The sequence below is a fragment of the Mobula birostris genome, chromosome 10 (genome assembly GCF_030028105.1).
Source record: "Mobula birostris isolate sMobBir1 chromosome 10, sMobBir1.hap1, whole genome shotgun sequence".
Lineage (NCBI taxonomy): Eukaryota > Metazoa > Chordata > Chondrichthyes > Myliobatiformes > Myliobatidae > Mobula > Mobula birostris.
Window position 1 is genome coordinate 102,950,752 of NC_092379.1, and position 17,714 is coordinate 102,968,465.

A 17,714-nucleotide genomic window follows, 5' to 3' on the forward strand; every position below is an offset into this window, starting at 1 on the left:
AAGTGATGTACCTTTACTGAGGTAAACACGAGGAATTCTGCAGATGCTGAAAATTCAAGCAACACACATCAAAGTTGCTGGTGAGCACAGCAGGCCAGGCAGCATCCCTAGGAAGCAGTACAGTCGACTTTACTGAGAGTGTCTCTGTGAGAATCCCAGATCTTTGTGACGAGTAAGGACTTCTATCTTATCAGCTTCAGTGTTTCTCTGGTGACTTTGATCACAATTACAACAGTATTACCGTCATCAAATGTAGCAGACTGTCAGCATCCAAAAATATTATTTGTTCCTTTGCTGGTACTATACTTTGTTCAGGCGCATGATTAAAGGACCAGCAGTACTTCGTGGATATAATTTCTCCATGTACCTTTTGTGAAAAAAAGATTGAAGATTTTATATTGGTTTGCAATGGATGGTTAAGAACTGGTTAATCTGAAGTGCAGAGTTGATATCCAAGGAGAGTGTGGCTAACGATGTCAGCAAATGTTGGGATTGAGAAGGGTAACTGAGTGGTAACTAATTTTGAGAACACATTTAGGATTACAAAAATTTGGAAAGATTAATGAAACTTTTGTTTAATTGTTGTTCTGTGACAATGCTCCACGTAGATGCGCTTAATGGTGGGCAGAGTTTTACCCGTGATGGACTGCACCGTATCCATGACTTGCAGGATTAAAGGCATTGATGTTTCTATACCAGGCTGTGATGCAGCCAATCAATATACTCTCCATCACACATCTATAGAAGTGGCAGGTTACCACATTCTTCTTTGGCTCCAGTATAATTGAAGCCTGCTTGAAGGAAGATGGTGGAGAGTTGTTTTTCTCCAGATTGGAGGCCTGTGACCAGTGATATGCTGCAGGGATGTGTGTTGGACTGTGTTTACCAAATACTAAAAATTGGGTTGAGAACTTAGGTGGTATGATTAATAAGTCTGCATATGATGTTAATGCTGATGGGAAAATGGAGAGTGAAGTAAGTTGTCTAAGGCTGTAATAAGATATAAAGCAATTGGGAAAATGGACAAGCAAGTTGCAAGTGGCATTTAAATCGGACAACTTTAAGGCTGGGATGTATATATAGAATGGTTGGATCCAAGAACTTTTTGTTGAAAAGAACGATGGGATGGAATATGGTTCCCTGGAAGTAGCAGCAGGTACACTAGTTAGTGTAAAATGTATTAAATGTTAGATATTTACTACAAAATAAAAAATATTTGGCTAGGAAAACATGGAAAGGGAATCTTGATCTCAAGCGGGTAAATGGGATCTGTTTAGAGAAGAATCTTGCTTGGGTTGCAAGTCTTTTTCCAAGCTGTTAGATCATCTGGCAAATCATCACTACAATTTCGCAACACTAATTGTGTTCTTTCTTATAGACGTTATGTATTAATTTTAGTGCTTGAATGTTATGTGCCCCGAGTAGCAACTAAGTTTTTCATTACACTTGCGCATACATGTACTCGTGCTTATGACAAGCTCTACTTTGAACCTAGTCCAGATGACAGAACATAAAACAAGATAGCACAGGGCTTTCAGCCCATAATGTTGCGCTGAACTAGTTAGTGCAGACAGAAGGGGGATTGGGCTACTGTATCTATATATAATGCACCTTCGTGTGCCTAAGAGCCTCTTGAATGCATCTGCCTACACAACCAGCCCCCGCAGAGCATTCCAGGTACCCACGGCTCTGCAGAGGGCTGTACACTCAATCAACTCCATCACGGGCCCAATCCTCCCCACCATCGAGGTCATCTTTAAAAGGCAGTGCCATATGAAAGCAGCAACAATCATTAAGGACTCTCGCCATTTGAGACATGCCCTCTTCTCTTTACTACCATGAGGGGGGCGGTTCTGGAGCCTGAGGCTGTAATTTAAACCCTCCGCTGTCAGTCATTGATGCCCCGCCCCACGTTGTGACCACTTCCGTGCGGGCGCCTCGTTCTAGCGCCAGAATTCAAAAATTTCGCCGACGGTTACCGGAACAATCTCCTTTTTATTTTGGTCTTGGAGTGAGGCTCGGCCCTCGGCGTGGCACAGTACAGTATTCCGATTCTTGGTGTGCGGGTAAGAGTGAGGTGGTTCTGAGCCTGAGATTGACAGAACTCGGGAATCCTTTCCAGCTCAAGCAAGGTCCGTCCGGAGACTGCCATGCGGACTTCTGCCCCGTTCTCTGAGTGACTCACTGAAACTGAATACATTGCAAACACCCAATTTGTCCAGCCTGCTGAACATTTCCAGCGGTTTTTGTTCTGTCAGATTTCCAGCATCTGCATTTGCTGGGTTTTCATTTCACTGTCGTAGTTCAGCTTTTGATTTCTCCCCCCCCCTTTTTTGTCACTATTTATTTAATTTAACACACACACACACACACTCTCTGTAATTCACAGATTTTAGTATTAAATATTGCTGCCGTATAACAACAGTGATATTAAACCTGATTCTGATCTTGAAATAACCCTGCATCTGGGCATTAGCCCTGAGAGCTAGCCTTTTCCCTGATGCTGCAAATTATCTCCCGGTGACACTGATTGTCAGTTGTAAGTTCGGAGTTTGTCCATCTATCCTTTCCAGTATTACGTATTTATATTTTCAGCGTTCTGTAGTGGAAATGTACATCCGGCAACATAATTCTAACGCCTGGTTGCCAAGAAATATCTTTGTTAATTTAGCAATCTGCATTTGTTTCGCTTAATATTTCTATGAAGGTGAACGTGTTAGTGATTTTTGGATTTTAACCATTGATCTTGCAGCTGGTCATTGACTTGGGATGGATGAAACATGCGGCTTGTTCCAGCGCTTAGCTGATCGACTTGGTTGGTCTAAATATGATGACCTGGATGTCCTTGAAACAGAGGTAAGGCTGAAGCCAAAACTGCCTTTGAGGTTGACTCTACACATGGAGCCATTAGGCAGCTTGTAATAAATGTTTATACTGTAAGTGATTTAATTAAGAGCCATGAATATACTGTAATAAAAGTCAATCAAATTTAAACAACTTTCACCTAGTTTTCCCCTAATGGTGTAAAATAAGAAGACAGTCCCTTTTAGAACCGGACTGCACAAAAGATTTGCAACAACACTTAATAAAATGTGGAGGCAGGATCGGTTAGAAATTCTAAACCTGTTTCATTTTGTCAAAGATATCACAGTCACTGAAGGAGGAGTTCCACATGCAAGCTCAATGTGGCTTGTTGGATATTGTATTTCACTGTCAAGAATGTCATTCCATCAGCAATGATCTTTTTTCCAGTATAAGTTCTTATTTCCCCAGACTTCAGTTTGATATCTTTGAAATGTGGTTCAAGCTTATTTTGTGGAATGACTGAAACAGGTGAGCCAGTGTCCAATTCCATTTTAATTAATTTGCTGTTTAATTCTGGTATAAGCCATATTGCTTGTCTATTGCTAATTTTCACACTGTAAATCTCAAGACTACACAATCCTATGTTGCTCTCATCACTATTAGATTAGTGCTCTTTTTGAAACGGCAACTTGACTTTATAGCCTTTTCCTCTTCCTTGAGCAGTCCATTTGTTTTTATCTGCCCAATGTACTTTTTGTATGTCTTTGCCTTTAAATGTGCATTTGTTTGATGTATGTGAGTGCCTGCCACAATGGTAACACAATTTGTGCGGCCAGGCAAGTTTCATTTCAGATGTTGCAGTTTTGTTCATGCTCACTTTCATTCCTGGCTGCTACTCAATTGAACCTCTGTCTGCAGTTCCCATTGAAACAGCGATTTCCACTGTTCTTTTAAATATAAGTTGTGCTTCAGTTAGCCAATCTCCTAGTGTATCATTAAGCTCATTACTAAACTGACAATGTTCAGACAATCTCTTTAATTCAGCTACATATGCTGAAACGAACTCCTCTTCATTTTGATTACGCTTATGAAACCTAGTGTTCTGCTTTATATGGTTTCACATAGTTCAGATTTTCACATAAAACAATTTTTATATTCTAGCCATTCACTTAACACCAATTTAATTAAGCTCAATATAGGCCCATGTTTGTTCCTATTTTTCTGTGTTTAATTTTAATCAGGACCCTGGAAAATGAGTTTACAGGTTTCCCCCACCATCCGAAGGTAGAGCGTTCCTATGAAACGGTTCGTAAGCCGAAATGTCGTAAAGCAAAGAAGCAATTACCATTTATTTATATGGGAAAAATATGTGAGCGTTCGCAGACCCAAAAAATAACCTACCAAATCATGTCAAATAACACATAAAACCTAAAATAACAGTAACATATAGTAAAAGCAGGAATGATATGATAAATACACAGCCTATATAAAGTAGAAATACTTTTCCACAATCATTACTGAACTGTTTGTCGAAGCGAAAATCTCACGCAAGCGCTGTTGGCAGAAAATCTCACGCAAGCGCTGTTGGCAAGAACACTCTGTCCAGTTATCTTTAAACTATGAAGCTGCCAAATCATACCTAATAACACGTAAAAATACACAGCCTATATAAAGTAGAAATAATGTATGTACAGTGTAGTATCACTTACGGGAATCGGGAAGTCAACGCAGAGCACACTGATGATGGTGTGTTAGACTTGTCAGAGTTTGGGAGGTGCAGTGGCCCCCACCCTGTGGGCCGCTGAGCGATATATTGCCGCGAAGAACGCAGGGGTCCAGCGGTAGCCGGGAGGTACACAGCACATCTAAGAAAAAAGCCGAAACAAACATGCTAATTAATCAGATGCCGCCCGTAATTGTCGGCCCAGCTCAGTGCCGATTTCCGATTGCATTGTCTCTGATCTGGGCCGGCAATTACGTGTCGGTGGCACCTAATTAATTAGCATGTTTATTTCGGCTTTTTTCTTAAAGATGTTCTGTGTGCCTCCCGGCTACCTTTGCATTCTCTGCTAATCGGTATCTGTCCGTGGCCTGGGGGTTGGGGTGGTGGGACACTGGGGTGTCATCTCGTCGTCTACTTCCATTAGAGCAGGCAGCTCATCTTCTATGACTGCCCGCCTCGATGTCGAAGGTCGAGGTTCATCGTCTGCTATAGCTGATGTGGAAGGCTTGCTTGACTGCTGAGCCTCGCGCATTTTTCTGTCACACAGTTCTTTAATAAGGACTCAAACCATCCTGCAAATATCCCCTAAACCGACGTACCCTTTCAAAATTAAAGTCGTACTTTATCATTACTCATTCAGTTTCCATTGTTATCCTTTTTTCTTCCAATTGCATCAGCTCTTCATCTGTCAGTTCTTGGTGATGGGATGCCAAAACTCTTCAACATCATGTTCGTCAGCTTCCACAAGCCAAACTCACATTGTCCTTATTTCGTTCACCATGATCAAAACGCTTAATTATGTCTAGTCTTACGCTAAGTGTAACACCCTTATGAGCTCTTTCAGGCTTTTCCGATACCATAGATCTCATCTTGCAAACGGCTGCTCACAGGCACGTGTTAAAGCAAAGCAGTTCCGAATCCGGGGGAGAGTGTCTGCTGGGGGCGCGCTGCCTTTTATCGCGCACTGATTTTTTCGCATGCTGATTTTTTATAGCGCGCTGAATTTTTTTTTCATAACAGTGAAAACACCTGAAAGTGAGAACAGGGTACTAATGTAGGTCTTTTGTAACAGTGAGGTTTCGTAAAGCGAACGTTTCAAAAGCGGGGGACACCTGTATTTCATTTTCTTGCAGGCTAATATAGTTAGTCCCACTTGAAAAATAGCCGAATTGCATTGCAAAAAGGAAGGAATCAGTGAACTAGTTCTGTTGCATTTATGCTAGTTGAAATATAAAGACACTGTTTTAGTTTTATTTTGGAGAGATTGTTTTAGAAAGCTACCTCCTGTTGCTGATTGATCTCTCATTATATTCTCCCAACACACTTACTTGTGTCTTTTTCATCATTTTGCCTGATTATAAACCTTGTAAATTTTCTGGAAAACTCCTATAGATTCATGCAGTGTGTAAGCTGGCCATTCAGCCTAACTTGTTCATTAAGTCCATTTGCCTGTGTTTGGCTCATATTCTTTTAAACCTTTCCTATTCGTACATCTGTCTAAGTATTCCTTTAATGTCGTAATTATTCTTGCCTCTGCCACTTTCTCTGGCAGCTTGTTCCACATAGTCATTACTCTGGGGAGGCGGGGGGGGGGGAGGTGAAGCCTGCTTCTTAGATCCCTTGTATATCTTCCCCCTCCCATTTTAAATCTATGCCTACCAGTTGTAAACTCCCCTACCCTGGGATAAACATTTAGAAAATCATGTCCAGACCCCTTTGCTCTCGGGAAAACAATCTGTGTAACTCAGTTCAAGCAACATCTTTATGAATCTTTTCTGTACCCTCTCACTTCACATCCTTTCTATAATATTTCACGAGCATTACACATAATATTCCAAGTGCATTCTAGCCAATGTTTTGTACAACTGTAACATGATGTCCCAACACAGTGTGTCTCCTGGCCAGGTTTAACTTCCTAGTAATGTAGTGTCCATTAATTTCTTTTGGAATTTAATTTCTAGGTTAAAAGCATTCTATCATTTTAAAGAAGTTCTTTTTGACTTTGGGTCAGTTGGAGATGGGTCTGTTTATAGAGATTATTTAGTTGTAAGCATGAGAAGACAATTTAGGAGGGAGCTCAAAACAGATTAATTATTGTTTTTATGAAGCAATTGATATAAGAATATGTCAAAATTGTTTTTGAGTGTTTATGCTGTTTGCTTCACAGCTTCAGCAAAAAATTCAGAAATCCAAACGGCAAGATCATGGTAAAGATATTTCGATCAGCCTGCCATCAGAATCTGGGGAGAGCCCAGATAACTATGATTCATGTGTGTGCAAGTTGACACTTTCTAGCTCGGAGGATATGGCTAAATCATGCTCAAAAGTATTGGATAACGGACGAAAAGAACATGACAAATGTGCAGTGACTAAGAAAATGCTTGAAATGCCTCAAATTCACAGTGGAAATGAAGCTGACTTTGATTCCAATGATGACAGTTTTGAGATTTGTAAGTATGAAGTTGTGGTTTAGTGCTGATGTTTGCTTTATTGTAATTTGCATGTGCCAAGTATTGAGAAACACCGAATTACATAGCATAGAACATAGAAAATTTACAACACATTACAGGCCCTTCGGCCCACAATGTTGAGCCAACCATGTAACCTACTCTAGAAACTGCCTAGAATTTCCCTAGCGCATAGCCCTCTATTTTTCTAAGCTCCATGTACCTATCTAAGAGACTTAACAGACCCTATTGTATGAAGGAAGAGTAGTAGATGTAGTGTATATGGATTTCAGCAAGGCATTTGATAAGGTACCCCATGCAAGGCTTATTGAGAAAGTAAGGAGGCATGGGATCCAAGGGGATATTGCTTTGTGAATCCAGAACTGGCTTGCCCATAGAAGGCAAAGAGTGGTTGTAGACAGGTCATATTCTGCATGGAGGTCGGTGACCATGGTGTGCCTCAGGGATCTGTTCTGGGACCCTTACTCTTTGTGATTTTTATAAATGACCTGGATGAGGAAGTGGAGGGATGGTTTAGTAAGTTTGCTGATGACACAAGGGTTGGAGGTGTTGTGGATAGTGTGGAGGGCTGTCAGAGGTTACAGCGGGACATTGATAGGATGCAAAACTGGGCTGAGAAGTGGCAGATGGAGTTCAACCCAGATAAGTGTGAAGTGGTTCATTTTGGTAGGTCAAATATGGTGGCAGAATATAGTAGTAATGGTAAGACTCTTGGTAGTGTGGAGGATCGGAGGGATCTTGGGGTCTGAGTCCATAGGACGCTCAAAGCAACTGCGCAGGTTGACTCTGTGGTTAAGAAGGCATACGGTGTATTGGCCTTCATTAATCGTGGAATTGAATTTAGGAGCCACGAGGTAATGTTGCAGCTATAATGGACCCTGGTCAGACCCCACTTGGAGTACTGTGCTCAGTTCTGGTCGCCTCACTACAGGAAGGATGTGGAAGCCATAGAAAGGGTGCAGAGGAGATTTACATGGATGTTGCCTGGATTGGAGAGCATGCCTAATGAAAACAGGTTGAGTGAACGCAGCCTTTTCTCTTTGGAGCGACGGAGGATGAGAGGTGACCTGATAGAGGTGTATAAGATGATGAGAGGCATTGATCATGTGGATAGTCAGAGGCTTTTTCCCAGGGCTGAAATGGTTGCTACAAGTGGACACAGGTTTAAGGTGCTGGGGGGTAGGTACAGAGGAGATGTCAGTAAGTTTTTTACTCAGAGAGTAGTGAGTGCGTGGAATGGGCTGCCGGCAACGGTGGTGGAGGCAGATACAATAGTGTCTTTTAAGAGACTTTTAGATAGGTACATGGAGCTTAGAAAAATAGAAGGCTATGGGATGGTCTAGTAATTTCTAACATGTTTGGCACAAGTTTGTGGGCTGAAGGGCCTGTATTGTGCTGTAGGTTTTCTATGTTTCTATGTATCTGCTTTCACCGCTGCCGCCAGCAGTGCATTCCACGCACCCACCACTCTCTGTGTGGAAAAACTTACTCCGACATCCCCTCGGTATCTATTTACAAGCATCTTAAAACCATGTCCCATTGTGTTAGCCATTTTACCCCTGAGAAAAAGCCCCTGGCTATCCATAACGATCAATGCCTCTCATCATCTTACGCACCTCTATCAGGTCACCTCTCATCCTCCGTTGCTCCAAGGAGAAAAGGCAAAGTATAGTCGGCCCTCCTTATCTGCGAGTTCCGCATGCGCGAGTTCAACCAATCGAGAAAACCCGGAAGTGTCTTCCAGCACTTGTTGTTTGAACATGTACAGACCTTTTTTCTTGTCATTATTCCCTAAACAATGCAGTATAACAACTATTTTACATAGCATTTACATTTTATTAGGTATTATGAGTAATCTAGAAATCATTTAAAGTATACCGGGGGATGTGCGTAGGTTATCCTGGCTCAGGATCGAGAAAAAACCGGAAGTTCTCTTACGAAGTAAGTCAGAACAGGTACACCCGGTATTATTTAGTGTCAGTTAGTCAAATGTTTGTCTTAGTATATAGCATATATTTTACCTTTCTATGCATATAAAACACTTAAGAAACACGTTTCATTGCCGGGCTCAGGAACGGAAGTTACCGAGTTCGATCCAGTGACAGAGCGCTCCTGGGCGCACTCTCCATCCGTGCCCATCATTGTTTTGGAGACTAGTGCCACAGCTGATGAATAATTAAAGTTCTAGAGCTTTAATTATTGGTGTTTTGGTGTTTCAAACAGCAGCCAATCAGAGATCTGAAGTGTTAGAAGACGTAGCTCGCTCAGGTTCACCGTTGAGTACCTAAGGTATCGAGTTATGGCAGTTTGGTGTTTTGAGCAGTGGCCAATCAGCGATTGGGATTGATCGACAAGAACAAATTAAAATAGGGCAGGGCAAGCAGAACAGCCAGTGTTGGAGCAGTTATTTGAGAATTTAGCTCTTTGAGGCTTCAGCGAGGAGAGGCTTGAGTGAGAGAAAGTGAAAAGCTGTAGCTAGATTCTCCCCGCACCCTGCACCCCCCCCCCCATAGTTTATTTATTGTTTTACCTTCTTTACTTGATTAGAACTGTGGGGACGCCAGGCAGGATAGTTGAATGCTCCTCTTGTGAGATGTAATGCAGGGAGACCTCCAGTGTCCCTGACAACTACACTTGCATGAAACGCATCCAGTTGCAGCTTCTAGCACTCTGCATGTCAGCGTTGGAGCTGGAGCTGGAAACTGTTGGTGGGGGGGAGGGGGTGTGATCTAGCAGAGGAAGGCCACAGTGGTCAGTTCTCTGGCACTGAGTGGGGGCGAGAAGACGAGCTGTAGTCATAGGGGATTCATTAGTTAAGGGAACAGAAAGGAGGATCTGTGGACAAGAACAAATTTCCCATATCATACTGTAACTCCCGGGTGCCACAGTCCAGGACATCTTTGACTGAGTCCTCAGCATTCTTAAGTGGGAGGGTGAACAGTCCACGTAGGTACCAATGACATCGGTAGGGTGACAAAGTTCTGCAAGGAAGTTCAAAGGTGCCAAGTTAAAGATTTAGAAATAAAATTTAAAAATTAAACAGTTGCATGCTAAATTAAAGGATAGGGCCTCTAGGATTGTGATCTTAGGATTGCTACTTGTGCGACATGGAAGGGAGGCCAGAATTAGGAAGATTATACAGTTTAACATGTGGCTAAGGAATTGATGTAGGAGGGAGTTGTGTCTGATTGTTGGATCCTTGGACTCTCTTCCAAGGAATGTGGAATCTGTACAGAAGAGACATTTTGCACCTGAACTGGAAGGGGACTAATATCATAGCATGAAGGTTTGCTGGTTGGGGGGGGGGGGGGAATGTGCTTGTTTTAAACTAGAGTTGCAGAGGGATGGGATCCATTGTGCCAGAACAGATGGTAGAGGGGTTGTGGAACTAGATGTTACGACCTCAGACAAAATCAGGAATCAAAAGGTTGAGCATTGTGCAACTAATGTCCTGAGCCGCATAAGTTTCAATGCAAGAAGTATCATAGCAAAAGCAGATGAGTTCAGGGCATGAATCATCATACTTAATTATGATATTGTAGTCATTAGTGAAACTTGTTTGCAGGAGGTGCAGGACTGGCAGCTCAATATTTTGGGGTTCCGTTGTTTTAGACGTGACAGAGTGGGAGGAATTAAAGGAGGAGGGGTGGTGTTAGTATTTGGGGAACTATCAAGACAGACTGGAGAACTTGTCTAGTGAGGTGTCATCAGTGGAACTGAGGAATAAGAAAGGTATGAGCACGTTAATGAGGCTATATTACAGACTACCCAGAAGTCCATAGGATTTAGAGGAACAAATTTGTAGAGATCGCAGACTGCTGCAAGAAACATAAGGTTGTTATAGTAGGAGATTTTAACTTTCCACGTATTGATTGGAACTCCCATACTGTAAAAGGAGTAAATGGAGTAGAGTTTGTCAAATGCGTTTGGGAAAGTTTCTGTAATCAGTACATAGAAGTTCCAATGAGAGAGTGTGTGATACTTGATCTGCTATCGCGGAATTTGTGCACTTTGCATCTAGTGATCATAATGCCATTAGTTTCAAAGTAAATATGCAAAAAGATAGGTCTGGTCTGGGTTGAGATTCTTAATTGGTGAAAGACCAATTTTGATGTTATCAGAAAGGATCTGGCAGGTGTGTATTGGGATAGGCCGTTTTTTGTGGCAAAGGTGCACTTTGTTATTGAGAGGCCTTCAAAAGTGAAAGTTTGAGAGTACAAAGCTTGTATGTGCCTGTCGGAATAAAAGGTAAAGATCACTGGTTTAGGGGTCTTGATTTTCAAGAGAGATTGAGGCCCTGGTTAAGAAAAAAAAGTGTATAACAGGTTTAGGTAGGTAGGAAAAAATGAGGTACTTTTAAGGAGTATAAAAATGCAAGAGAACACTTAAGGAAATCAGGAGGGCTAAAAGAAGGCATGAGGTTGCCCTAGCAGAAAAGTGAAGGAGAATCCCAAGGGATTGTTGAGAGCAATTGATTGTAAGGGACAAATTGGTTCTCCAAAAGATCAAAATGGCAATCCATGTGTGGAGCCAAAAGAGATAGGACCTTAATTTTTTTGCATCTGTATTTACTCAGGAGATGGACACAGAGTCTATAGAAGTAAGGCAAAGCAGCATCAAGGCCCTGGACCCTATACAGATTACAGAGGAGGTGTTTGTTGTCTTGAGGCAAATCAAGAGTGGATATATCCCCAAGGCCTGACAAGATGTCCCCTTGGATCCTGTGAAGGCAATTGTAGAAATTGCCTTTGGCCCTTGCAGAGACATTTAAAACATCCTTAGCCACAGGTGAGGTACCAGAGGATTGGCGGATAGCTAATGTTCTATTGTTTAAGAAAGGCTCTAAAATTAATCAGGAAATTGTAGGCCATTGAGACTGACATCAGTAGTGGGAAAGTTATTGGAAGGTATTCAAAGTGACAGGATATATGAGTATTTGGATAGACAGGGACTGATTAGGGATAGTTAGCATGGCTTTGTGCATGGTAGTTGTGTCTAACCAATCTTGGAGTTTTTCAAGGTACTTACCATGAAAGTTGAACGCAAGGTAGCAGACATTGTCTACATGGGCTTTAGCAAGGTCTTTAACAAGTTCCCACATAGGATGTTGGTCAAGAAGGTTCAGTCGCTCAGTATTCAAGATGAGGTAGTAAATTGGATTAGATACTTTGTTGTTGCACTTTGTGAGGTCCAACCAGGGTAGCTGTTGCACAGTGATTGGTAGCGCACTGAGGAGTGCTGTAGAATAAAGTATCTGGGAATACAGGTCTGTAATTCATTAAGTGGTGTCACTGGTAGATAGGGTTTTAAAGAAAGCTTTGTACATTGGCCTTCATAAATCAAAGTATTGAGAACTGGAGATGGGACGTTATGTCGAAGTTGTATAAGTCATTGCTGAGGCCTAATTTGGAGTATTGTGTGCAGTTTGGTCGCCTTGTTTACAGGAAAGATGTAAACAAGGTTAAAAGAGTACAGAGGCAATATACAAGGATGTTGCTGTGACTGGAGGACCTGAGTTATAAGAAAAGATTGAATAGGTTAGGACTTTATTCCTTGGAGCGTAGAAGATTGAGGGGAGATTTGATAGAGGTATACAAAATTGAGGGGTATAGATAGGGTAAATACAAGCAGGGTTTTTCCATTAAGGTTGAATGGGCTACAACTAGAGATCATGGGTTAAGAGTGAAAGGTGAAAAGTTTAAAGGGAACATGAGGAAAAACTTCACTCAAGGTTGTGAGTGTGGGGAACGAGCCGCCGATGCAAGTGGTGAATGCGAGTTTGATTTTAACGTGTAAGAGAAGTTTGGATAGATGTATGGATGGTAGGGGAATGGAGGGCTATGGTCCAGGTGCAGTTTGATGGAACTAGGCTGTTTAAATGGTATGGCACAGACCAGATGGGCCAAAGGATCTTTCCTGCGCTGTACTTTTCTGTGACTCTTGTGAGTAGAATTCTTAAATTTATAAATCCCAAGCAGGTATTTTTCCTACTTGTGCCTCTCCACCACCCCAATCCCAATTGGATTGATTGAAATGTAACTGATTTACTGCATGTATGAAAGAATGATTGCAAATGGAAGATATTAGTTTCCTTTTTAAGACCTCTTTGGTGTACAGCACTGTTTGAATGTTGTATGTGAGTTTAAAGAAAGTAGATTTGTCTGGCAAAGGTTTTAACTGTAAAGCTATGTATGTGTTTTTTTTTAAAAGTCAAGTTTATTATTTACATTTTTACATAATTTCTTTCAGCTTTGACCCAGAAGTTAGACTTCAAAGCAAATAAGCCCTCAAGAATCCAGAATAAAAGGTATGAGTATACACAAGACTTTGCTTCAATGAAACACAAAGTTAAATAATGCTGGTACTGGGAATCAAAAATAGTGCTGGAAATACCAAACAAATCGGGTAGCTTCTGTGGAGATGGAAACTGAGATGATGTTTTATCATAATTGGAAGAAGTTATAGGTGAACAGGTTTCAAGGTAGCAAAATTTGGGTGTGGTGGGGAGAAGGAAAGGGTAAAGCAGGTTTGTAAAGGGGTAGAAAGCAGGACAGATCAAATACTTAAAATAGTGGAAATGAGTGACAATAGGAAACAAAGCTGTTCTGGAGAAGGCGGAAGAATAATTTATGCAGGATCGTTTTCTGAATTGTACTACAAAATTAGTGGGAGAAATTTCAATCCAATTGATTGAAATCCAACGGCTTTTCTGAACTATTGCATTAGTGATTTTGTTGAGCACATTCCCAACAAAAATCCCCATTTTGGAAGAAATATTGCATTTTGTTGATCAGCTGCTCACCTGTTTTTCTGCGTTCTTTAAAAATAATACAGCTTGATTTGGTCATGGACAGGATACAGAGGTATTTTGTCTTAATTATAGTAGAGATTCTTAAGATGAGATGTATAATGGAGCACAGTTAGGCCATTTGGCCCATTGAGTCTGCTCCGCCATTTCATCATGGCTGATCCATTTTCGCTGTCAGTCCCAGACTCCTGCCTTCTCCCCATATCTCTTCATAACCTGCCCAATCCAGAATCTATCAACCTTTGCCTTAAGTATACATAAAGACTTGGCCTCCACCCCCAAGTTCCACAAATTCACCGCTCTGGCTAAAGAAGTTCCTCCATATCTTTGTCTAAAAGGACACCTGTCTATTCTGAGGCTGTATCCTCTGATCTTGTACTCTCCCACCATAGGAAACATCCTCTCTGCAGCCACTTTATCGAGCCCTTTCTTCATTCAATCGGTTTCAATTGGGTCACTACTTATTCTTCTGAATTCCAGTGAATACAGGCCCAGAACGATCAAATGCTCTTCATGTAACAAGCCATCCAATCCTGGAATAATTTTCGTGAACCTCCTTTGAATCCTCTTCAGTGTTAGCGCATCCTTCCTAAGATAAGGGGCCTAAAACTGCTCTGAATATCCAAGTAAGGCCTCACCAATGCTTTGTAAAGCCTCAATATTACATTGTTCCTTTTATATTCTAGTCCTTTTGAAACAAATGCTAATATTGCATTTGCCTTCCTCATCACCAACTGCAAATTAACCTTCACGGAATCCTGCACAAGGATTCTCAAATCCCTTTGCACCTCAGATTTTTGAATTTTCTCTCCATTAGAAACTAGTCTACCCTTTCTTTTTCTACCTATGTGCATGACTATACACTTCCCGACACTGCATTCCATCTGCCATATTAATCATTCTCATTTTTTCTGTCTTGGTCCTTCTGCAGCCTCTCTACTTCCTCAAAACTACTTGCCCCTCTACCTATTTTCATATCATCCACAAGCTTTGCAACAAAGCCATCAATTTTGTCATCCAAGTCGTATAATGTAAGAAGAATCGGTCCCAACACAGACCCCAGTGGAACACCACTAGTCATTGGCGGCCAACTAGAAAGGTCCCCTTTATTCCCACTCTGTTTCCTGCTAATCAGCCATGATTTTATGCTAATATCTTTCCTGTAATACCATGGGGTCTTAACTTGTTATGTAGCCTCATATGTAGCACCTTGTCAAAGGGCTTCTGAAAATCCAAGTACATAACATCCACCGATTCTCTATTGTCTACCCTGCTTGTTATTTCTTCAAAGAATTCCAACAGATATGTCAGGCAAGATTTTCCCTTGAGGAAAGCATGCTGACTGCAGCCTATTTTATCATGTGCCTCCAAATACCCCAAAACCGCGTCCTTAATCGACTCCAACATCTTTCGAACCACTGAGGTCAGACTAACTGTCCTGTAGTTTCCTTTCTTCTGCCTCTCTTCCTTCTTGAAGAGTGGAGCGACATTTGCAATTTTCCAGTCTTCCAGAACCATTCCAGAATCTAGTGATTCTTGAATGATCATTGCTAATGCACCCATAATCTCTTCAGCCACCTCTTTCAGAACCCTGGGGTGTACAGGTGTCCCCCACTTTTCGAACGTTCGCTTTACGAAACCTCACTGTTACGAAAGACCTACATTAGTACCCTGTTTTCGCTTTCAGAAGGTGTTTTCACTGTTATGAAAAAAATCAGCGTGCGCCCCGAGCAGCCGCTCTCCCCTGGATTCGGAACGGCATTCTCCCCGGCATTGCTTAGACACGTGCCTGTGAGCAGTCGTTTGCAAGATGAGTTCTATGGTATCGGAAAAGCCTGAAAGAGCTTGTAAGGGTGTTACACTTAGCGTAAAACTAGACATAATTAAGCGTTTCGATCGTGGTGAACGAAGTAAGGACTAAGTGAGTTTGGCTTGTGGAAGCTGAGGAAGATGATGTTGAAGAGGTTTTGGCATCCCATGACCAAGAACTGATAGATGAAGAGCTGATGCAATTGGAAGAGGAAAGGATAGCAATCGAAACCGAATGCAATAGCGAACTGAATGTGAAGCAACTGCGTGAGATTTTCGCTGCAATGATAAAGTACGACTTTAATTTTGGAAGGGTATGTAGGTTTAGGGGATATTTGCAAGATAGTTTGAGTCCTTATAAAGAACTGTATGATAGAAAAATGCGCGAGGCTCAGCAGTCAAGCAAGCCTTCCACATCAGCCACAGCAGATGACGAACCTCAACCTTCGACATCGAGGCGGGCAGTCATAGAAGATGAGCTGCCTGCTCTAATGGAAGCAGACGACAAGATGACACCCCAGTGTCCCACCACCCTGCGATTCGCGGAGAATGCAGCGGTAGCCGGGAGGCACACAGCACATCTTTAAGAAAAAAAGCCGAAATAAACATGCTAATTAATTAGGTGCCACCTGACATGTAATTAATTAGCATGTTTATTTTGGCTTTTTTCTTAAAGATGTGCTGTGTGCCTCCCGGCTACTGCTGGACCCCTGCGTGCTTCGCGGCAATGTATCGCTCAGCGGCCTGGAGGGTGGGGGCCACTGCACCACCCAAATTCCGACTCAGCCTAACACACCATCATCAGTGTGCTCGGCACTGTCCAGATTCCGGTAAGTGATACTACACTGTACATACATTATTTCTACTTTATATAGGCTGTGTATTTTTACGTGTTATTTGGTATGATTTGGCTGCTTCATAGCTTAAAGGTTGCTGGAGAGCGCTTGCGCCGTGTTTTTGCCGTAGGCACTTGCATGAGATTTTCTGCCGACGGCACTTATATGAGATTTTGGCTACGGAGAACAGTTCAGTAATGATTGTGGAAAAGTATTTCTACTTTATATAGGCTGTGTTTTTGTCATATCATTCCTGTTTTTACTATGTATTACGTTATTTTAGGTTTTATGTGTTATTTGGCATGATTTAGTTGGTTATTTTTGGGTCTGCGAATGCTCACAAAATTTTCCCATATAAATAAATGGTGATTGCTTCTTTGCTTTACGACATTTCGGCTTACGAACCGTTTCATAGGAACACTCTACCTTCGGATGGTGGGGGAAACCTGTATACCTTTTGGTCCAGGTGACTTATTTAACTTCAGACCTTTCAGTTTCCCAAGAACATTCTCGCTAGTAATGGTAACTTCACTTCTGACCCGACACTCTCAAACTTCCACCATACAGCTAGTGTCTTCCACATTGAAGGCTGATGCAAAATACTTATTTGGTTTGTCCGCCATTTCCTTGTCCCCCATTACTACCTCTCTAGTATCATTTTCCAGTCGTCTGGTATCCACTCTCAACTCTATTTTATACTTTATATATCTGAAGAAACTTTTGATATCCTCTTTAATATTATTGGTATTGGTTAGCTTACTTTTGTATTCCATCATTTCCTCCTTGATGACTTTTTTAGTTGCTTTGTTAACAGCTTCCTGAACTTCCCACTAATTTTTGCTCTATTTTATGTCCTCTCTTTAGATCTTATGTTGGCTTTGATGTCTCTTGTTAGCCAAAGCTGTGTCATCTTGCCTTTTAGAATACTTCCCCTTTGGGATGTTGGCATCCTGTGCTTTCTAAATTGCTTCCAAAAATTCCAGACGTTGCTACTGTACCCTCATCCCTGCCAGTGTTCTTTTCCAATCAATTCTGGTCAACTCTTCTCTCATGCCTGTGTAATTACCCTTACACCACTGTGATACTGATACATCTGACTTTAACTTCTCCTTCTCAAATGTCAGGGTGAATTCAATCATGTTATGGTCACTTGCCCCTAAGGTTCTTTTATCTTAAGCTCTCTATTTAAGTCTGGTTCATTGCAGAACACCCAATCCAGAATAGCTGATCCCCTAGTGGGCTGAACCACGAGTTGCTCTAAAAAC

The 17,714-nt window shown here is 41.7% G+C and overlaps 1 protein-coding gene across 1 annotated transcript in view; it reads left to right on the top strand.

Moving 5' to 3' along the window:
• The first annotated feature begins 1,978 nt into the window (after positions 1-1,978).
• gcna (germ cell nuclear acidic peptidase) overlaps positions 1,979-17,714 on the top strand; it is a 33,053-nt gene continuing 17,317 nt past the window's right edge. The window contains exons 1-4 of the mRNA XM_072271284.1: positions 1,979-2,066; positions 2,753-2,856; positions 6,696-6,978; positions 13,246-13,303. Coding sequence (XP_072127385.1) covers positions 2,770-2,856; positions 6,696-6,978; positions 13,246-13,303 — 428 coding nt within the window. The 5' untranslated portion in view covers positions 1,979-2,066; positions 2,753-2,769. The remainder of the gene's footprint in view (positions 2,067-2,752; positions 2,857-6,695; positions 6,979-13,245; positions 13,304-17,714) is intronic.